At 45.2% G+C, this 24,010-nt stretch overlaps 1 protein-coding gene across 1 annotated transcript in view; it reads left to right on the plus strand.

The window, feature by feature from the left end:
* Positions 1 to 24,010, plus strand: part of SNAPC3 (small nuclear RNA activating complex polypeptide 3) — a 262,056-nt gene that overhangs the window by 189,521 nt on the left and 48,525 nt on the right. Inside the window, exons 5-7 of the mRNA XM_086961406.1 lie at positions 7,271 to 7,420; positions 10,995 to 11,077; positions 11,852 to 12,016. Of these exons, the coding sequence (XP_086817532.1) occupies positions 7,271 to 7,420; positions 10,995 to 11,077; positions 11,852 to 12,016 (398 nt within the window). The remainder of the gene's footprint in view (positions 1 to 7,270; positions 7,421 to 10,994; positions 11,078 to 11,851; positions 12,017 to 24,010) is intronic.

Below are 24,010 nucleotides of genomic sequence, written 5' to 3' on the forward strand. Positions count from 1 at the left end.
GTAGGTTATCACGAAGTCGTATTCGGCAAAAAACAAGGTCTAACGCATCTGTCTTTGGGATAGGTGTCGGGCGGTCTACATGAATTGCAGATTGCGATGATCCGTGTACACTGTTATGGGATGCTGAGCCCGACACAAGTATTGCCTCCATTCCTGGAAGGCTCTCTTGATCGCCAACAGCTCTTTCTCCGCCACGGTATAGTTGATCTCCGCCTGGTTCAGTTTTTTGGACAGAAATGTCACTGGGTGCAATTGTCCTGTCTCCCTGTCCCGTTGTGATAGTACCGCGCCTATAGCCACATCTGATGCGTCGGCTTCAACAACAAAAGGTATATCGTCCTGAGGGTGATGCAATATGGGTGCAGAGCAGAAAGCCTCCTTGAGCTGCACGAAAGCTTTCGTGGATTCGGGAGTCCAGGAAAAAGGAACACCTTTTCTCAACAGCCTGGTTAAAGGGGGTGCCAACTGAGAGAAATGAGAGATGAATCGCCTGTAGTAGTTGGCGAACCCCAGGAAACAATGCACCTCACGCACATTCTTAGGAAGAGGCCATTCTTGAACCGCAGCCACTTTCCTCTCAGCCATACTGAAACCCTGGGGACTCAGGATAAACCCCAGAAATTCCACCTCTCGTTCACTGAACTCGCATTTGCTAAGTTTGCAAAACAAGTTGTTCTACTGCAAACGTTAGAGAATCATGCACACATGTTCAGCGTGTTGTGCCGGAGAGGCTGAATAAACCAGATATTCCATCAGCACATTGTTTAAAAAATACTGGAATGCCGCTGGGCGTTACACAACCCGAACGGCATTACCAAGTATTCGTACAGCCCGTATCGCGTCTTGAACGCTGTCTTCCACTCATCCCCTTTGCGTATACGGACCAGATGATAGGCCCCTCTGAGATCAAGGCGGGTGTAGATAGTAGCCTCTCTTACCTGGTCCAACAACACCGGGATGAGCAGAAGCGGATACCGTTCCTCACCGTGTTTTTATTCAAGACGCGATAGTCTATGCAAGGCCTCAGATCTCCATTGGCCTTGGCTGTAAAGAAAAGAGGAGAGGCTGCAGGGGATCGTGAAGGTCGGATAAAACCAATAGCGCAGAAATGATCCAAGTATTCTCGAAGATGTCTATTCTCGGGTTCAGACAAGGCATACACTCTACAGGAAGGAGTGACTGCTCCATCCACCAGGTCAATACGGCAGTCGTACTCTCGGTGAGGCGGTAACACCTCAGCCTTGACCTCACTGAACACTTCCTGATATGCGGCATACTCAAGAGGGAGTTCGACCATTTTCTCTGCTGCCGGCCCACTTGGTGCAAAAGAGCGAGGGTCAATGCTATTGAGTGATGTTCTTTCATGCAATGCGACAGGCACTCCATAGACTGGAAACATATGTTTTTTGTCTCCAATCCATGGTTGGGCTGCGTCGCCACAACCAGGGCATACCCAGAATGAGTTTGTACTCTGGACAATGTCTTCCACATGATCTTGTGGATCCCCAGGAAGAGTCAGTTCTAATGTTTCGGTGTGTTCGGTTATAGGACCTGATTTCAGTGGGGTACCATCCATTGCTAGCACAGGTTCGGGTTTCTCGCTACGCACTCGATTCAGCCCCAACCTCTGTACCAATCCTTTGTCGATGAAATTGCCCGTCGCCCCAGAGTCTATCATGGACCGGACCAGATGCGTTGTTTGGTTGGTTCTAAGCTGCATGTCCAGCACTATGTGCGACTTTCTGTGCGGGAATGTCTAAAGACGGTATCTGCCACACTGGATCCCTTGACTCCCCCACTGTTCCTGCAGCGGATGTCGGGTTCTTATCCGTTTCCCCCACCGCCGTTACCGCCAATTTCTTCCCTGGGAAATAAGTGTTTTTTCTCTTTGGTTTCGCCGGACAGTCCCGTACATAGTGGCCCTTTTTGCCACAATACATACATAGCCCCTGAGCGCGGCGATTCTCCCTTTCAGTCCTGGTTAAAGGCGGCCTAACCGCCCCTATATCCATGGGTTCCGGACCTGCGTCCTTAGGGGTAGCCAGAGACCAGTTCTCATATTCTTTTACTGATGCTGTCCTATCTCCCTTTCGGCCTATCCCGCCTCTTTCTGCCATGCAGTGATCCAACCTCAGCGTGAGATTGATCAGATCGATGCAGGAGGAGGGTTGGGGGTCAATTTGTTCCAGCACGTCTTTCATGTCTTCACACAGGCCTTGGTAGTAGAAAGACATCCTCTTCTCCTCCGGCCAGGCAGTGTCTGCAATCAGGTGGTTAAACGCCGTCATGTATGACACCAGATCTTTTTTGCCTTGCTTGCTTGAGCTCCAACAGCTCCTTATCCGCACTAAAGGTGGTAGCCTACGGTCGAACACTCTTTCGAACTCCTTCCTGATCTCTGTCCAGTCAGACAGTAAAGGGTCATCGTTCCGCACCAACGGAATTGCCCAATCGGCAGCGTCCCCTGTGAGATATGAAATCGCAAAAGCGACTCTGGACAGATTGTTAGGGAAGGACGCGGGCCTACATGAAAAATGTAGAGCTATTTGGGTAAGAAAGGTTTGGATCTTATGCAGATCTCCCGTATACCTCTCTGGTGTGGCTAACAGAATGGGCGGAGGCACCGTAACTTGTATTTGTGAGGAGGATGTAGATACATCAAAAGGATTGCGTGCCTGCCTGTCCACCCTTTCCCTTAATGCAGCAGTTTCTGCTTTGGAAGCAGTCAACTCCTGCTGCACCAATACTAATGCCTGCAGCACATCATCCAATGACGCCATCTCAGGATCACCCAGACCAGGAAGAGCAATAATTCGTGGGTATTGGATTCTGACAGGACTCTCCGTGCTCTTCGGGATCCAGGTGATGCTTTATGGGTCCACCTCCAGACCTCCCCAAGCTCGGCTAATAAATATACCCAGAGCTTAGAGGTGATTAGGTGAGGGAAAAAGGTTGGGGAAGGTGCTGCGTGGGATGAGGAAACCTGAAAGACAAAGGACAGCCCATTACTAAAGATCGACACCACCTCACTACTCTCTATAGGCTCACTGTTGTTGTTCCACGTACCTTGCTGACAACTCAGTGGGGTAACTAACGAACCTGTCTCCAAACGGCCTCTCCTAACGTGGAACAACTCTGCATATACCTATAAAACACAAGCACAGATTAAACACCCATTCCAACACTCAGTCTCTCTCCAGCCCCCTAGACTTCCCTTCTTCATACATACCCCAGGTCATACTCCATGAAGCCTCATAAGGAATTGACAAACCCCCACTGAAGCATGAAGACACTGCCGCAAGGTAGAAAGTATCTGAGACAACCCCCCTATCTGTTACACCACAGAATAAGGGATTGAATCCCCAGCTGTTAGCACCTGAACAAAATAACGAAGAGAAAAAAAAAGAAATTTCCAAAAACAGACTAAGAGTCAATGAGGTAAGGTAATCCCACGTAACTTGCTACCATAATCCAAGCAAAAATAACGGAGTCTACTGTACCTCTGGGCTCCTATGCTGAGAAATGATCCGGGTAGCTTTTATGTGCAAAGCAGTTGGCCGGGTGTGAGAGGTTGGCCTGGTATATAATGCTCACTAATTCTTAGTGATCACTTTGTACCATGCCAAGCAACCCTTATGATGATTGGTTGTAATTCAACCTTGTAGACCAGTTATCCTAGTGGTAACGTGGACAAAGCAGTCTTAGGCTAAACTCTGAAAGGCATGTGAAGCCAGCTGTTATACCATACACAACCCCCTTGAATACCAAATGAAAGGGACACCACACAGATATATATTGAAAATATATATTGATTTATTAACTATAAAATCCCCTGGACTCTTTATGAGCACAGAAGCACAAGCGTTAAATCACAAGACAGTTTAAAATACACAAAAGTTGCACAATATGGATGAGCCCTAGGGGCCACCTAAACCATATACTAAGAAAGTGGTATAAGAGATACCAATAGGAAAGGGAACAGGCCTAGTGCCTTGGGAATCGCTGGAGCTATTCGAGACTAGCAGTGACTAAGTCGAGAAAGGCCCGCTGGACTCGGGTGCAGTGTTCAAAGTGCACGCACTTTCCAATGCAAAGTCTATGGTGCGTAAAAAGTACAAAGTTAGAAAGTTAGGAACCTTCCGAGTGACCTACGGAGTTGAAACTTAAGACACAGGCCCTTGAGATGTGTACCAGTGCAGGAGCACCGGCGGAGCTGAGTTACCTCACCCACAGGAAGCGGGTGCACAGGGTCGAAGTAGTGTCGGGTTTCGTCACGCTGGTCGATGGTGCTTGGAGCTGAAGATGCTGCAGGCGGCTCGATGCGAAGAGTTCCGGTGGATCCAAGGGTGGATCTGAAGATGTGAAGACCTGAAAGCAGAGGGGACAGTGTTCAAAGTCACTAGCCAGTGACTACCGTGGAACCAGATTGGAACCAGGCGATGTCGGGTGCAAACAGGCGTTGTCGGGTAGCTTCTTTCTGCAGCCACGTGGATACCCGGGGTCGAGGACGTCCAGGAGTCGGTCACGAGCTGTCCCACGCAGGCTTCTCGCTGTTGGCGGTGTCGGCAACTTGATCGGAGCAGACAGGCCTTGGCAAAGGCAAGCCAGGCGGAAGTTGAAAGATGCTTAACACTCGGACCAGCAAGGTCAGAGCGGGTGCTCCTTTTTACAGGAGCTTGGGTAGGTCTGGAGCAACCAGACCTGCTGTGTAAATCGTCGGTTTCGTCGCCAAGATGGCCGCTGACCACGTGGCTAGTGGCCGGGATGGCGCGTCGAGTGGCACAATGCAAAAGGGCCCCACGCAGATCGTGGAGATGCTGGAGGGCTGATCTTCGGTGCAAGGGCTGCTCGGTGGTGGGGGTTCTCAGTCCCCAAAGCACAACGTCGAGGATACCTCAGAAGCTGCGCAGTCAGCTTTTCGAGTGTCTTCCAAGAGGTCCGGTCCCACGTCACTCGGTGCCTCCACGGGTCCCTTCTTTGCAGGGGCTGTGGATCGGGCTCTGAGAGGTCTGGGAGTCTGGTTCTTGTCGGGCTCTGGGCTCGGGCTCCGGCGGGAGGCGGCGGCAAAGCAGACGTCGAGTTGCTGGTTGGTGCCTGTGTTCACAGGGTGGCCACTCCTAGGCCACAAGGGAGATTCTCTTCAGTCCTCTGTGCAGCAGAATGTCGAAGTCCAGTCTTCTTCTTCGTGTAAAGTTGATTCAGGATGATCTGCTGTGCAATGGCACTGCTCCCACTCTTATTCCCAATCTGAGGGGTGGATCACCTACTAGGTCCCTCCTCTGGGAGGAACCAGGAAGGGGGGCGGTTACACCCCCTTTCCTTTGTCCAGTTCCGCGCCAAGCCTGGGTCTGGAAAGTCCCAGGACCGGTTTGGACTGGCCTATGCACGGGGACACCTTGTGTGCCCCGGGCATGTCTGATTCTATTCAGCCCTGTCCTACCCAATACACAAAACCCTGCCTGGGGTGGTGCTCGCACCTCCCAAGGCAGGAAACCCTTTGTCCAGGCCACCATCTGCCGAGTTTCGGTCAGCAGCAGGAGGCCAGACTCGTGTCTGTGGTGGCAGCATCCATTTTGTGATGCTGAGGCTCTGTTTAACTTTAACCGGGGTTAAGGCTACACACATGTCGTGTCCCTCTAGAAGGGTGGAATGCTATCCCCGTCGCCAGAACTGGCGAGGGGATAGTATTCCAATTCGTATGACACCTTACTCGACATGTTTTGATAAAGCCAAACCAAAGATAGCATTTAACCGCGAGGATTATAATGCACTTAAGAGTATATGGTATGGCAATATCCCGGAACAGCTTAGGGAGTGGTTCCCGACAGCTGCAGACAGGCTCAGCTCATGCTAGAGCACCATCTCACATATTTCCAAGCACTCTGCCTCCAGGATTGATGAGGCCTTCCATAGGAGTGGCTGATAGGAACATATGTGTCCAGTTTAGGGTTAGGCACAGGCATACTGTACCTAAGTAAGAGGTGATTACACCAACTTACCCCAGCTGAGTGATCAGCCAGTTGTGTCAAATATGGAGGCCAGGCCAGGGGTGGCACAATACATGCTGCAGCCCCTGGTAGGCCTTGGACACACCTATGCCCTGGGCACCTAGGGTGCACTGATACAGGGGCTCATAAGGTGAACCAGTCCCAATTGTGTTATGCACCTAAGGTACATGGAGTCCATTTTAAGGAGAGAGCAATCAGCCTGGGGCCCTGAATAGCAGGATCCCAGGCCAACTATGTCAAAAACCAGCTAAACACCAGGCAAAAAGTTTGGGGGTAACCATAGTCCGATATCCACCTTCCTACACCGGGTCCCTGTCCCGCAACGAATTCCAGCAGCCGCTGGAACTCCAAGCACTCGCTGCCAGCGAAAAATAAATAAACGACTCTTCCACGTTGTACTTTAAAGTCCTGGTTCGCCTCCGCGAACCAACAATCCGCTCCTGAGGACTGGAGTCCGTGTCTTCAGCAGAAACGTCTGCGAAGCACCACAGAATACCATGGAAGTTGCTGGAAGAACACACCCACTCTAATGAAGCTGTACGGAAGATACCACACAACTATTCCACTCCGGGTGACCAAGCGCTGGAGTCCATGTCTTCAGCAGAACCGTCTGCGAAGCACCACAGAACACCAGGGAAGTAGCGGGCAGCCGCTCCGCTAAAGATACCATTAACCGAATCCAATACAACCTGACTTCCGGGTTGGTGATATCTATATAGGTCCCGCCTATAGAAACGGGGGTTCCTGGGACTCGTAGTTCTTAAAGGACTAGGCAGGCGCGATACCGTTACAGATCCTGACAACAGTAGAACATTGGAATGTTGAACGCTCCATTTAAGCCAACGGAGTGCTCCGGTCTTCTAATGGCTGGTAGAAACCCGGAGCATCAACATTCCAATCTGATGCTGTGAACAAAGGCCTCATAGCGCCCGAGGCGATTTTAACCCACCTCGGGCTCCTTGAGGTCTTTGTTTTACAAATTAGAACATTCAGGCCTCTACATCAGGCTCTAAGGCTATATTGAATACTTTTAAATTATAATGTCTACATTGAGAAAACTGCTTCTTGCAGGATATAACATTTCAGAGCACCTCTCCCTCGTGCCTTAATAAAAGATGTTACTTCTGAGACCAGAACTCCTGGACATTGTTTTACTGTGATATGTTGTCCATGGGTTATATTCTCCACAGCTATTTATATAAAGCAGACAATTGTTTTAACCTGATGCCATCATCTTTTGTGTTCCTGTATGTTTGTTGCAGCATAAAGAGCACAAACCATATCAGAGAGTGATGGTGTTGGGCAGTCAGAAACTTACTGAACTTCGGGATTTTATTGCGTGTGTCAGCGACCTCCAGGTAGGAGGAGAATTCAGCAACACCCCTGACTTGGTGCCGGAAAACATCAGTAAGGTACGTTTTGGATGTTAAGACTCAGCACAGAACATGAGGTCTTATTTTATTGAATAAGCACACTTATACATTTAAGCAACATTTGCTAAGGGGGAGGTCTTGTTCAGCTAGTTATTGACCAGGGTGGAGTCAGAGGCCCAATCCAAAATGGAGGGCCTTGCTCCACCCTTGTCAGCAACTACCTGAGAGTGCCCTAAAATGTGGATAATATTGCTATTGTAAATCAAACCCCTAAAATCTGGAATTAAATTCCCAAAATTGTTTGTTGAATGAAATGCTCTTCACTGATCCACTTAGATGGAAGCTTGAAAAAAGCATGCTTGGATTAGGTTTTTGGTGAGAAGGCTTTGCCTTTTTATTGAACTGCTTTGTAGTAAATGCCCGGGTTTGAGTGTCACTAAAAGGGGCATACAGAAAGGGTGATAACAGGTTTTAGTGACAATAGAAATCATTTCTCAGTCATGCTAAACTCATTTTATGAATTGTGGTTAGTTTTAAGCTTATATCACCCTGTGGAATATGTGCTGCTCCTCTGTTAGGATTTGACGAACCATGTGTGAGAGAAATCGGGGTTCTCTCATGATTGTCTCATGGAGATTATGGGAAGTGCTTCAGAAGGTAAAATAACACTTTTCTGTAATATCTCAAATAATTTTCTTGGCTATGTGCAAAAAAAGTCAGACATTCTGAGTAACGCCTGTACTTTCAACAGCAGTATAAGTCTGTCCATTGGTCTCACACTTTTCTATTGGACTTCACCACAGAGTATTAATAAAAAAACAAAAAAGTTCACATTTTATTCCCATTACAGATATGAGGCACACATGAGTGCCATGGTGTAGGAATAAGAGCTGTACACCAGAAAACATTTTCTAAGTAAACGACTGATTTAAAATGAAGTAATATAAGTTATGACTAATGCTCTGAAAAGTTACAACAAATATATATCTTCTCATCCATGTCAGCAAATAACTTTCTCATAGTCAGTGAAACATGTACTACCAGCAGAAGTCTGTCATTCCCTAGTTTTATAATGGAGCTTTGTGAATGTGCTAACATTCTGTATTCAAACAAAAGTGAGGTACTCCTGAATTCCTCTAAGGTGGAAAAGGAACTGTTGAATCTGAAGTCTTTCCTATGGAGGAGGCTGGAGTAAATGAACATTGAGGTGTTAATGCAGCTATGAACCCAGTTGGATAAAAATGTGTGGGGAAGTATGGGTTTAAGTCCTTCATGGCAAAATATATTGAGGGCTAGTCTGATTAAATTAGTTGTTAATACCTAAATCCAGCATCCCCTTTACACATCATTTTCTCTGTTCATCCATCCTGTCTGACACTGCATACCTCTTTTATGTAGTAATAACAATATTTTGGCAGTCATAGTTTTTTAAAATCTGTATTTTAAATGTATGGGAGGAGATATTTTAAAGGTGCAGAATGTTATTTGGAGATAGAACTCATATTTAAATTAATAGATGTCTTACTGCGGGTGCCATCTTGCTCTAAATACATTCAACTGTAATTATTAAAAGATGTTTTTAAATAAGTAACATTGTAAGTCAGACAGAACTTCGAGGGTGTTTTTTTAAAACGTGGGGGAAACTGTCCTGGATTGCTGGAATTTGACAGATGGGGAAACATTAAATGTATAATACAAACATACAGGAAGGTATGTTTTTGATACATATCTTTTTTTGATTTTCAGACGTCCAGAGATCTATGCTACCTTTTATCTGTTTTCTAGACCCGTCTCTAAAACCTTCCATTACCAGGATGGTACTGGAAGGCTTATGAAGGGGGTCTGGGGTGAACGCACATTACATAATCTTCCTAGACAATTTTGTTGCTTGTAGCGGTCCTTACACTAGTAAGGACATGTTAAAAGCATATCCTACCTGCTGGTTAGTATCCTGTGTCTCCGAGTGGCATTGTTGGGTCTTTGAGCTCCTTCATGAGTCTAAGTGCATGAAGTGCTGTGCCAGGTTGCTTTAGCAGCTTCTGTGAACACTTTGCCCATATGTTGCAGAATCACTGCACATTTCGGTCAGGCCTTGCTAAAGGACATCTTCAGGTTGACCATATATGGTCTTATTAGCCTGTGTCTAGCAGTTCCTATGCTTGGAAATCTTATACATATGAAGGGATAGAGAACTTAGACGCACTGCAGTAATGTAGGTTGTCTTGACCTATCTATACATAAGTGGTTTATCATCCAACCTGCTCTATCTTGAGGCTATCTGTAGCGGCCAATGTGTCGACACGCATGAGCGTAGGTAGGCCTTTGTTTAGTGTCCCCTGAAGGTTAAGGGTGCAGTCTGCTTATGTAGTGAATGGAAGGTGCTCACTTACCTACAGTGTCATTATTGCATGTGACAGAACTTCTGTTGACTGGGTTTGTCTTGCTAAGATCAATGGTAACCTACTATTCACGAGTTTGAATAATCCAACCCTTTCAGAGGTTGCTAAATTCATTGCCATTAAATAGTTAATGAGATCTAGCCACCAGCCACGGATTGGGATTACAAATCAGCCCGGACACTCTAAAAAAAAAAAAAAAAAAGAAGTGGCCCACATTTGCATATTGCCTTTCCGCAATCCACTGCTTTGGCCAAGTTTTATAAAAAGAAGAGGGGGGGGTGGGGTGGCATGTTTTTTTTAACTTTACTTAGATTAAAAAAAATGCACTGATTAGTTTACACTGGTGAAACACCCCTGAAAACAAGTTCAATATGCATACATTAATGGGCTGGCCCAGCAAGAGAAACGGAGTGACACCTCTGTCCATTGATAAAAGGGAGGTAATGGACTCCCATCTGCCTCCAGAAAGGCCACTCAGGCATCCAATGGGCCGCTGATGACATCCGAATAACACAGACACTGCCCCCCCATGCTGCCCAAAAAGCATCCAACAGTTGGAACTCGGATACCGGCCCCTCGGCCATTGCCTGAGTGCCCGCCTTATCAATCCGACCTTGCTAGTCACTATAAAAATGTAAAACTATTATTAGAGCAGTGTGTGAAATGGAAATCTGGAAGACCATTACTCTCTTTTCCAGAGTACTTGTATGCTCCTTAGCCATTGAGAAGTGCCAGTACACTTCCTTTCAATCGTGAGAGGTGCAGGTTCTAGGTACCCAACTATACCTACTCATTTAAATCCCTGTATTAGAGTAACATAGTTACTACTCGAGTAACTTAAATTTACTTTAGAAGATTTCATTCTTTTTAAATGTTCGCATTGCTGGTCTTTCTTTCTTGTGTGCTAGCGATTAATTGAATGTTTTCCAAGCATTCTTCTAAAGTTAGGAAAGATTTAGAAGAAATTAGTAGTTAGCAAATTCCAATTTAAGACTTATCACAAAAACATATGACAGAAGTGAGAACCCTAAATACTTTACATTTGAACTCTAAAAGTTATATTTGATTATAGATGACAGGTTTTGAGAGAAGTGTCCCTTATTACCAATAATGTCGAGGATGGCAGTCAAAGCTTCAGTGCTCGAGAGTTGAGGATGAGCTCCACTTTCTTTGACATTTCATTGAATAATGATCTTGGTCTTCTTTTCTTCAAGGATCTGTTCAAATCAGCATTCTTTTATTTCAACGGCGTCTTCTACAATGATATGAGATACCCTGAATGCAGAGATTTAAGCAGGTATTGTAATTTTCTGTTATCCGATATCCTGTGTGTGTGGGTGGCACAGCGATCCTGAGTGTCTATGCTAAGTGTAGAGCAAAAAAAGCTTTCGTAACCTACAGAGACTGAAGGATGGCTACCAGATCATAGCAGGTATACACCTGCAACCACTGCGTATTAACGTACGGAGAGCCACTCCCATAAGCTTACTCGCTGCCCTTCGTACAGTGAATACTGGAGGTTGTGGGTGGCAGTATGATGACTGATAATTTGTGACACAGTCAAGTAAGAAAGTAACTGGATTGCAGACTCACCCTTCTTAAACAACTGCTATCCCTGATCTTTTCCATTTCAGTGAGACCCGGCAGGGCATCCCTATACCACACTCCAAATCATTAAGTTCCTCTCCGCCCATCACAGTCACTATGCTTGGATCCTTAGCGGCGGTTTCAATGCAGAGTGTATGTTAGAATCTCCCTTCATTTTATGTTCTAACTAATCATTACCATGTATTTTGTTATTGAGAATGTATGATCCTTATGATAGTTGGCACTCGGTTATTTATTATGGTCGCCTAAAATAAGCAGTTAAAATTGCAGACGATTTTCCTACATGGATAGAAAATGTCTTGCTGTCTGGATAAATACATGGTTGTAGATCAATGATTTTATAGTTGAGAACTGTGGAAATACATTACATCAGTAAAGAGGAGTCCAGTAGTGGTTAAAACAAAATATTGTGGGATTTCTCAGAGCAATAAGAAATAACATTGATTTTGTTCCTAACCCCCAGAATGATAATCGAATGGTCTGAATCTCTTGATCGAGGCTATGGAAAACTTCAATCCGCGCACATGGATGAACACACATTTAACGACTTGAACATTAAAGTTGGCTTCCCATACCTGTACTGCCACCAAGGAGATTGTGAACACCTTGTTCTTATCACAGATATAAGGTAAAGTAAAATCTTCAAGAAATACCAATATATAGTTAATGCAATAGGGTGTAAAAGCACTCTGCAGCATAAAATAAGTAATGTACTTATCTCTTCTCTTTTGGCAAGGATTCAAACATTTCAAGCCTGTCTGAGCGACATTGAAGTCATTTATGATGGAAAGTTTCTTCTAGGACGGGGAGTTTGCCATGTGTTGTCTCATAGGTTTATACGTAACTGTGAAGGAAATACAAAAGTTGCAGTAGGTACAATCTAATTTTAAAAGTCCTTGGATCACAGCCTGTTATATGCTGGTAGGACAAGGTTTATTTCATTGAGGGCACTCTTTCTGTCATGATCTCCTATGTTCCGCAACAATATAGGAAAACATGCTTTATTTTTTGTCACTTGTTTCAATACTACAAGAAAGGATTAACTTGTATTGTTGTATCCTTGTGCTACATTCAAATGTGAAGGTTGTCTCTGTCTATGGAGAAACTGCTGTGAGTGCAACTTTAGGCAAAGAAGCTTTCCAAAGGAAGAGTGCAAGTGCATCTAATATCTGTATCCACTCCTCCAGTTCCCATTTATTTAATGTTTATATATGGGTAATATGGCCACTGCCTTGGGGCATAGCCAACTGTACTCCTTCTAATTGTACTCCCCCATAGCAAAATATATTTAATTTGCTTCTCTTTCCAGTAGTCTGGGTGTGCGGAGATGCCTCTGACATGTTAGGGACTTATGGTATCTGGCTTAACTTTTCTCTAGCCTAAAATAATTACCTAGGTTTAAGTCCCATGCTCATTGGTTGATGTTTGTAAGACAGCCTCCTTCCTTAGAAGGACGTTGTTAGTGCTACAACACAAACAAAGCAGCAGGGTACATAAATATGAACAAAGGGGCTTTGCACATTTTGCACCTCACCAGTGTTTATTTTTTGGCATGATGCTGGATTGCTTTTGTTCTTGGTAGTTTTTTATTCTCCAGTGGTTTCCGGTTTTAAGGCATTTTGATTATGTTTCTTGTTCCTTCAGAACTTTCCTTTTGCAGACCTCCAGGTCTTCACTGCAGCTCTTCCCCTGTTCCAGCCTATGGAGTTTAAGTTGGAGTTTAAGTACGTTTGATTCCTTGTAGCAATTGTCCATAATGAATTTCCCTTATACGATGGCCACAGTGTACATTCTTTTCTTGTAAACTCTGAATTCCACTTCTAGGTCAGGTGCACACTACTGACATTATACTCTTTGTTTCAGATTTAATAGGTAGGTCTAGTCCTTGTCTACACTAGGAATGTATGTCAGCTTCCCATCTCATATGATCTATCCTTCCTGAGGCCTTCTGGCACTTAGGTGATTGGAGCTCCAAGAACACCAGACCACACACATTTTCCATATGCAATACTAAGGGAAAACCGGAGATGCATTTCAAGCCTGACTATCTAACCCCAGTATGTAACGGAGCCTACTTGAGCAATTCAAAAATGCCCTATGAATGTCTTTGTGGGTGAAATCCCGTACATAATGAAGCCTAACACCATTAATGTGCATGTGAATAAAGTGTCTACTGATAATAGTGAGATGTTGTGTGGGCAGAAGACATGCAGAAAATGCCATTGGCATATGGTCCTGGTGTAGGGCATCCAGACACTTAAAACACTGCAAAGGCCCATAGGATTTACAATTAATTAAATAAAAAATGCACCAAGTGTCTTCTTCTGTAAATCTACTAGGATTCATTTTTTGTAGCATCTTTGCCCCAAAATTGAATGATTGGATTGGGTGCAGGAGTTCATTGCCAATTATAGCAAGACATGGAGTACCATTTCTATGACCGCTCCCTATTTGTCCTCTGCACAAATATTTAGAACCCTGCGCAGGAAGACCGAGATGAGAACTCCATATTCAGATTGCTTGTTGGTCCTCAATCCTTAGCTGTCTACGATAAAAAGTGTGTTTGGTCGCATAGGGCCCATGTCTGTCCCCCAGAAGAACCAGTTTGTGGAACCATCAGGCATTCTGATTCTAATCCCTAGGAATCTCCTACACCATTGATAAGTGTGGGTTTTACAGTGATGGTAAGCTTGAATTCCATGTCTGCTCTATTGCTGATGCTGCTGTCAAAGTTTTACTTGTCACACGCACTCAACAACTTGATGAACACAATTGATGGATGTATTTCCAGGGTCTTTTCACTGAAGGAGGCCAGAATGTTCTAGCTCCTTTGTCAGTAGGAACAGCCGAGTAGACTAGGACCACACTGTCTGAACAAGGAATACCCAAGGACGACAACTGTTCAGCTTTGTACACTGTCACTGAGGGGACATAATTTGGATGTTTGTCGTCCTAGCCCATTGCCACATTTGGGGCAGAAGGATCAGTGGGATGGGCTGGGAGTCTACCCGTGGCTGATTGCATTTTTTCGTTTAGTAGTGTTATCCATTCATCACTTTCTGGTATGCTCTTTAGGACGCTGACTGCTGTGAGCAGAGTGATGGAGAGTTGCAGCAGGTCATTCCACAATGCACAATTACCTAGACAGTTTCCTGGAAATAAGAAGCCACATAGGACGTGGACTGGCTGGTCCATTGCATGCTGTTACAGCTTTGTATATCAAAAACAGGGGGCAGAGCAGGCCTATAAAGGGGAGCAGGTCCACTGAAGTTAGAACGAATCAGTGTAGAGAGCTAGAAGACCAGAAGAACCAGGTGCTACAGAAACCCCTCACCAGAGTACCAGCAAGAGCACGACATGAGGGTCCTGACCAGGCCTTCTCTCTCTTACAGAAAGAAGGCCAGGTAGGTGTTAGATCCTTCATTGCGGAGTATTATTGTTGTCCTTATTGAGTGTTACTGCATAGCTAAACAACCTACATCATATGGGGAGTTGGAGACCGAAAAGCCATACATACAGGTGTAGCATAAAGACTGAAACTGTACAAGAGCACCAAAACATAACATAAACTTGGACATAGTGTACCATGTTGTTTAGAAATAAACCATTCAATCTGCCATTGAGAATTCTCAAACTCGTCATTCCTATCCTTATGAAATCCACAAGCTTACAGCTACTCTTCTACTTCTGTTAAGAGGTTTGTGGGGGTCTACTGGACCGAAGAGACAACTGCAGACAAGGACTTCCCAGACAGGATCAAGACGAATAAAACGTATGATACATGCCTTGAAAAAGCCCTTGGCTGGATAGGCATATGGGAGAAGCACATGCCAGCTGTTTGTTTTCTGCACCGTTCTGACCACTTGGTGAAAATAAAACCATGGATTTTCGACCATAATCTCTGGAAGCTTGGGGAATTTATTCCAAGAAGTTCCAAGTTCCAAGAACCTAGCCATAAAAAGCAGGATCTGTCTCCATGTTGACAACTCTTCTACTTCTGATTCACAGTCTCCAGTATCTAACCCTAACATAGCCCCACTTAAAGGACTATCTCCTTATGAAGTGCTTTTGCATTTGAATTAGGAATTGATTGTACTTTCTTATACTGAAGGGTGAAATATTAACCTAGCGTTTACTTCAGTGAGGCATAGGGCGGTCCTGTCCTACATTTGTTGAATTTTGTTATCTGTGCAACCTGACACTTAATGGCATCCTGTAATATCTTTATTTACTGTTGTGCAAGTGCCATCTCACATTCAAATCTCAGTTGAAGGTGTCTCTGGGCTACAAATAGCTGGTCAATAGTGATAGTTAATATGAGTTGATTTATATTAAGGATATTCATTTGGAGGCTTCAAGAGCCAACTTCTAACACCATCTGAAAGCATACAATATGGGCCAACTTGGACCCTGTCAGTGATGCTGACAGGGTCCAAGTCGGCCAATGGTTAGAGATATGGAAGCCAAAACAAAAAAGAGAACTAGATTCGGGTGGTATCGTCAGAACTAAACCCTTCACCATTCACCACGTGGCATCTCTTATGACTAACAATGATTCCCTAGAACATTCTCCTTCAGAACAGTGGTAAGTGTGATGGACAGGTCATTTAATTGTAGTTAGGAACGAAAAAAGATTAGAGTTAGCGAATATCATGACCACACCAGCTCCTTACACTTAGGAAGGATGGGGCCTGCTCCTTGAGCTGTGGCGGAGAAGACATTTCATTTGGTTTCTGCTGAGATTCGAGCCGTGGTGATATTATATCTGGGATGCAGTGACTCAGGGTCTCAAGGCTTCAGTCTTCTGGGTTCCCTGGGTACGTTCTGCTGTCTTATCAACTGGTTTCCTGGATAGCTTTGCCCTTCGTCTCTCTGATACTGGCCCCTCTTCCAACCTATAAAAATGCCTCACTTCTGGTATCATCCCATCCAGTCAAACTGTAAGGCTCTGCCTAGAGGGGGTAGAGGTGTGACAGGGTTCATATACAGTACTCTGCAGTCGGGACTCCATCACAGTGTCCCACAACAGATATGTTCAGGCTGGGCAGAATAGATGCTATGACTGCTGGCCATCTGAATTTGTTACGCAGTCCTTCTTGGAATAGTGGCTTTTTGCTAGTTCAATAAATACCCTCTGAAATCTTTAGTTGACTTTGGATATTGGTGATTCTTCTAGATTGTCTGCAATCCACTAAAATCTGAGTTACAAAAACCCTCAAAGTCAGTTACCATTTTAGTCAAATATTGACTAGTTTCCAACTGTGAATAGGTGGGCCTGTTAACTGATGTATTTCTGGCCCTGTTGGCCACACATAGGACCAAGCCTTTGTACTACAGTGGTCCATCTGTACCTGGTATGGTATTGACCTTGATAGGATACCAGATGACCTTGACAGTAGGTTGAGTGGACCTTGATGCTTGGTATGAGGTTGCCAGCCAGCATTTCTTTTTTATTCCCAGTTCCATTGCCAAACACTTACCTCATGTCCCTGACCCAGGGAAAACGTTTTCTCTCTGGAAAAAATTAATACAAGGACTCCCAGAAGTCTTTTTTGGATTCCTACATTTAGGCTTTTCTTTTCAGGCCTTCAGCCTTGCTGCAGTGACCCGGCAGAAAGCATGGAAACGAGAAGGGTCTCCCCGATAAAGGAGGGTGGGCTTCTCCAGACTAGGGACCATTTCGGAATGGTCCTTCACTGCAAGGGCCTGTTAAACCTTTCTCTCTACTCAATCAAGTGTTGTCTGAGATCCAGCCACGAAATAATTGGGCTACCTGTCCCTTACTAAAGGCCATAGCTTCCCACACCAGGGCAGGTTGCAGGAGATAGTCAGGGCACCAGTGTTATTCCATTCCTTTTCTTCCCTCAGGCCACTTGGGTGGGAAGTCTTACAGGAGTGAACGTGACACCTTGACACTATGAATCCAAAGAGTAAGGATGAGTGATGACTCCCCTAAATCTCAAAGGAGAATATCCTGTCCACAAATACCGAGCTACTTCATTATAAGATGAGTAGGGTATTGCTCCCAATTAGCCTAAACCATAATGAAGGTTTTAGGTTACAATTTGACTAAAAAAACGATTTCCTGAACAAATTAGACTATACGTGTGACTATTGTTATGACTGGGAATAGATCTAGCGTACTGACTCCTGCATGATTTCTGACACAACCAGAAGCTTTGCCGCCTATCGAGGCCTTTCCTAATGATCCTGAGTTATGAGAGTACTTGCATTGGCTATTTGATTGTGCAACATGTATGATGTGTTCAGCCCATTGGTTCCTCTGCGGTTCAAACAGTAGATTTCCTGCAAGCTCAGAGAAGATTTTCTCCTCAGTTGGTGTCTGTCTTTCAAATGAGTAGAGATTCCGATTTTCTGAATTTGCTATCCATAGTTGAACTTTTATTTTGTATTTATATTTATCCATTTGATATAGTGCACACATGCTACAAACAGTTTGCCAAATAGTTAACATCTAAGGCATGTGGAATAACATAGAAAACATAAAATACCAGCAAAGAAATAAAATAGCTGGGTGCGGCCAAGCTACCGACCATGATGGCCACATGGCAGTGAAGATCCAGAGCAGACAGCCCTAAACTTGAGGCTTACAGCGTCCATCCTTGCTCCACTCGACCAGCTATGGAGGGGGTTAACCGCCACTGTCCCCCAGGACCTCAATGAGCTTTACCGGGGCCCGCTGCTACCCCCAATGTCAGAAGCCACTGAGGGAGGTAACGGCCAAGCCTGCCTTGGAGGCCCCCTCGGCAACAGGGGAAGCGGGTGAGCCTGAGGCAGCGGCTGCGTTTCCTCGCTGCGCCTGACCTGCCCTCTCACCCCGTGCCGCTCCGGACCCGTGGCATTCTGTCCCTGCCCCAGGAGCACTGTAACAGCCTACATCTGGGGCTCCCAAGTGATTGAGACCCCAGGTGGGCACAGGGCTGAGGCTGTGGCGCCCGCTGGGCCCTGCACCGAAGATCGATCTCTGCCGAGGCCTCGGGCCACCTACTGCGGGCCTTGCATCAGACCCTCTACCAACGGCTAATCCCCATGCATGCTGTTTGAGCCTGCGGTGGGGAACCAGAATTGCCCACATTTTATCCGAAGCTGAGTTCCCTGGCTGTGTTATCTGTGCACGGCCACTCTGCCCCATCCTGCACCTGCGGGTGGCCTGGCTGGACCCGCTGGGCCATGCCTCGACCTACCTTCCTCTGCAGAGGATGCGCTGCCCTGCCACTGCCCCGCCGGGGGTCAGGGCATATCGCTAATTAACAGGTGGGCACCCGAGGACACCAGCCAGTAAGTAGCTGCTGCGACTCCCTCGTGCATGATATCTGTCCTACCTGTGGACCCCCCTCCTGCTTTATAGTGCGAGGCACTACTACATCTGCTGTCCAGCTAATCTATACAACCACCGTTTGCCTGCAGCTGGGACACTGCCTTTATCACCCCGACATTCTCTTCCCCCACCAGTGGAGCTTATCCCCCCCCCTCACAGTACGCAATGCTGTTGGGTGCCTCCTGCTTGGCAGTTCCACCTTTCTGCTGGCAGATCTCACCCTCCAGTGCTTCTCACCACCGTGCCGTAATAGGTCAAGGACAACCCAAGCAATATAAACTCACCTTTGACCGCCCTAAGTCAGCCGGACTCACCACCCTTCCCATCTGATGTTGAGGACGACCACAAGCCACCTGAGCACGCCGACCCTCCTGAAGGTATGGCGTCAACACTAGTGGAACGGCTGGCCTTCTTTTGCACCATTGATGCGCATTTCTACACTTTTGCCTCCCGGTTGGATTGCATGTGGGAGCTCCTTGATTGACGTTGCACCCGTCTGTATACTGCAGAGGAGCACATCTAAGGTCTGGAGGGCCCCGCGACTACGTCGTCTTGCTTGTTGGAAAAGGCTGAGCACCTCTTAAAAGTTGTGGCTATTAGAAACGAGGACTTGGAAACCCGATCCCACCAAAATAGTCTGCGCATCGTCAGCCTGGTAGGGTCGACCAACATAAGGGGCCCTGAACACTTTGTAGAATCTCTTTTAACTTATATATTTAGCTTCCAACACTTTTCACCCACCTTTGTCGTTGAGAGGGCACCCAGATCGCTGGGTCTACGTCCTCCTCCAGGAGCGTCACCTTGTCCCATTGTGGCTCACCTAAACTACAGGGACATATTACACCTGGCCCGGGGAAAATGCCCTCTGCAGTGCCAAGGATCTACAATCCTGATCTATCCTGACTTAACACTGGTGGTGCGGAAAGCTCGTTGAAAGTTCCCAGATGCGAAGGCGCAGCTCAGAAAGCATGGGCCAAAATATGGTATGTTGTACCCAGCGAAACTTCATGCAATGGCCGATGGCAAACCACGTTTTTTTTAATAACCCTGCTGATGTACTTACCTTCTGCAAACAGTTGGGACCCAGCGGACCGTCCCCGGGGGGCACCACCCTGCAGCGTAGTTCTCCAGACCTTCATGTGCTGGCCAGCGCTGAACTCTTTCCATCCGGCTAATCTGTTGTCATTTGGTTGTTTGTTTTCCCCGCACTGAATGCTGATGAGTATTTACATATTATGCTGTGGTCCTGGCCCTGTACGGAGCTTCTCTCCTTTCTTCTCACCTTGAGTATTCTTCCATTTCATCATCACTGTATTGCCTATTATCCTCTCATGTTTGCATCAAGCTCCAATGCTTTGCCTGCTCCAGCGGAGAATTCCGTCTCTCAAAATGTTGGGCCTTTTGTTTGTTGATTTGGTATTGTTTGGATTCGCCAGGTTCACTATCCTGGTGTGAGTGAGGGGGGTGAATCTTGGAAGTTCATAGAGGTTGTCTTAATTCTCTGTTTCTCTTTATTTCTTTCCTTTTTACTAGTCAGGATGAGGTGGACTGTGATACATACTGTACACTAAGACATTTTCGACATTCACTCATGTTACATGGATGGGGGGACACTGAGCAATCCTCAGAAGGGCAAACTGGTAATGCCATATCTTCAGCGACACAGTATTAAAATTGCATTCTGTTATATTTCTTTGAGATGCTGCCTGGAATGGCACATCTCTGTGATGCTTTGTAGATTCCAGCATGATGTCATCCCCGTGGCATCATTGACAGTTGGTCCAGCTGTGTCTGGCAAGAAGCTTGTTTGGGATCTTTCTCCAATCAATAAATCAACATTGAAGCCATTCTTCTCCTGTCTTCATGCTTTATAACTACAACAATTTTGGCGACGTTTTCATCTTTGCCAGACACGGAGAAGACAGCGTGATTGAGGAAGATAGATTAACCCAAACATAAGAAAATGAGAACCCAAGTCGTCGTGCTCAGCTGTGTACGGAAGTGTTTCTGCAAGGAAACTGGAGATATCCTGCAGGCAGTACTAATAGCTTACTGTGAAAACTCGTGCTGCGAATCGTATTTTGGTTTAATGGAGTAAGCCTACTGTCTGGTAAGAGCTGTGCGCGCATTATATGAGGATTGTCGGCAGCAGACTTTGTATTTAATTAGTGAGCGCAAAGCCATAGAGTATACTAATTCGTCTTGGGGGAGCAGCAGATAGCGAGTTAAACGTATTCCGCTCATTTATGACTGGTATTTAATCGCAGTCCGAGCATTCTTCAAGCGTATAAAAAAAAATATTAAATGGAAACATTGATCAAGCAGAACATGGATGTGAGCACTGCTATTGTAATACCTCCTGCTTTTCTAATGTCACCAGGTGAACCCCCTATAGAATGGGAGGACTGGATAGACTGTTTTGAATATTATTTGGTTGCTTTAGATGGCACTGAGTTTCCTGCTGTGAGGAAGAAAGCCTTGCTTTTGGGTTGGCTAGGCAAGGAAGGGCAGCATGTTTTTAAGTATCTTCCATCTGGAGAAGAAATGGAAGATGTTTACTAGGAAGCAGGGTTAAAGCTAGAAAAGAGATTAGCAAAACATGTCAATGTAGTCATGAGAAGGCATACATTTTACACGCAACCACAACATCAAAATGAGACCATAGATGACTTTGTTGCCTAACTAAGAGAACTGTCAGCAAAATGCGAATTTGGTGCAATGCAAGAAGAGATTATTAGAGATCAGTTAATTGTTCAGTGCAGTTACAAGAAAACATAAGAGAGACTATGGGCATCTAGCAATCCCACGTTAAAGGATGCAATAGCTATCGCAAAGGTTGTTGAAGAATCGGAGAATTGCATGCGGGAAATGAAGATCAATCCTAGCACCAATAAAGATAAAGAAGTTGCAGTCTTAGAAGATGATTTTGATGGAGTTTGTGCTATTAAAAATAAGGTTAAATGTTTTTTCTGGCAATAAAAATAAGTATCAAAAGAATATGAGTAAACCGTCTGGAAAATTTGCAGGAAAACATTTCCTCAGGTGTGGTAGTAGTTACCATATGGCAGATTCGAAACAGTGCTATGCCGTTGGAAAAGAATGCCTAAAGTGTGGTAAAAGAGGACATTTGGCACGTATGTGCAAACAACAAATTGAAAAGGTTGCATGTGTGGAAGATATGCAATCCACTTACAGGGTTGTTGTTGTTGATGATAACATTACTGTTGCAGATGTGGAAGGTCTGGAAAAGAGGAGAACAAGACCTAAAGCTGACTTTGAGATAAATGGGAAAACAGTTTCTTTGATGGTAGATACTGGATCGTTGTACACCATTATCCCACTTGACATTTATGAACAAACCTGGCCCAATGGTCCATTATCTAGATCAGATGTTGTTCTAAAAGCCTATCAAGGGAGTGACATTAGTGTGGTGGGATACATCGACGCAAAGATTATGGTTGAAGGGAAAGAAACCCTGGGCAAGGTTTATGTGGCTGAAGAGGGACCACCAATTCTGGGTTGGCCACACCAGTATGACTTGAATACATAATATCCCAGAGCGGAGGTTCCTGTTATGAGTGTAGATGCATGCAATGTTCAGAGTTTGAATGAGTTGTTGGAAAAATGTAATGTTGTATTTGAACCTAGGTTGGGAAGATTAAAAAATTATCAGCATGTCATCAAGCTAAAGATAAACTCCATTCCCATTAAGCATGGAGCAAGAAAGATTCTGATAGCAGCCAGGGCAAAGGTGAAGGAGATCATTCAGCAACTTCTAGATGATAAAGTGATTGAACCCGGCTGAATGGTTATCTCTGGTCGTTATCACGAGTAAACCTGATGGCTCCCTCAGATTCTGTATGGATTCGAGGAGTTTAAATGGAAATGTTATAACTGATTAATTTTGATGCTTAATGGTGCGAAAGTTTTCACGAAACTTGACATGAGGAGTGCATATCACAAAGTTGAACTCAGTGCTGAATCTAAATCTCTCACTTTGTTCATCACGGGTGAGGACACTTTTCAGTTTTGCAGGCTGCCGTTTGGTTTATGTTCTGCTGCGAGTGTTTTTCAGCGACTAATGAACTCCATCTTTTCAGGGGTGGAAAAAGCTGTTGTGTTTCATGATGACATCCTTGTATTTGGCAAGGATGATAGTGAACACAATCAAACCCTTGCTAAGGTATTTGACAGAATTGCAAAGGCTGGGTTAACTTTGAGGAGAGAAAAGTGCACATTCTTGACAAACAGGTAGAGTAGTTGGGGCATTTGGTTACTAAGGAAGGTATAAGACCTAAGGAAAATCTTGTTTGTGCCATTGTGAATGCAAAGGTGCAACATGGCAGAGACTCTTTGAGATCCTTTATGGGTCTTGTAGAATATTATTCAAAGTTTGTGTTGGATTTTTCACACAAGACCAAGCCTTTGAGAGAACTTTTGAGAAGGGGAAAAAGATTTGTTTGGGAGAAAATGCAACAGTCTGCCTTTGATCTGATTAAAGAAGAAATAGCTCATGCAGGGGTGTTAACTCCTTTTCAAAGTGGGCTTGACAACGTTGTTACAGTAGATGCCAGTGCTGTAGGCATTGGGGCTGTCCTGGCACAAGTGCGTGGGGGAGATGAAAAAACCGTGGCATTTGCCTCACGTTCCTTGTCTGAGTCAGAGCGAAATTACTCGGTTATTGAAAGGGAGGCGTTAGCGGCGGCTTGGGCTACTAATCATTTCAGAGTGTTCTTGTGGGGCAGTCCTTTTAGGTTGCGTACGGATCATAAACCTAAACTTGGCTCCATTCCGCTAACACATTTATCCTATGCGGACGATGTGGTACTGCTGAACCCAACGAAGACTGGCATCCAAAGGTTACTAGTAGGGCTGGCAGAATTCATAACAAACAACAACCTGGAGATAAATACAACAAAAACAAAAACAATGCTTATCACCAGGCGGCGAACAGCCAGCACATGCCTCTATCTGGAGGGAACAAAACTAGAGGCTGTGTCCAATTTCAAGTACTTGGGCTTCTACTTTGATAATCGACACAGCCTTCAGCAGCAAATGTCGTACATCACTCAGAGATCAAATTCACTCTCATTTGCTTTTAGATCTTTGGCCAAAAAGCTCACGGGCCATCATATAAACCTCTACTGGCAACAATAAAAGCAAAAGTTCTTCCAACCCTGTCATATGGCAGTGTAGGACTGCATGGGAAAGATGCGGACCTGCTTAACAAAATGCAGACAGCCATCTTTAAATCCACCTTCCAAATACAACAGGGAGCCTCAC

This window comes from Lissotriton vulgaris, chromosome 3_1 (assembly GCF_964263255.1).
Source record: "Lissotriton vulgaris chromosome 3_1, aLisVul1.2, whole genome shotgun sequence".
NCBI classification, from domain to species: domain Eukaryota; kingdom Metazoa; phylum Chordata; class Amphibia; order Caudata; family Salamandridae; genus Lissotriton; species Lissotriton vulgaris.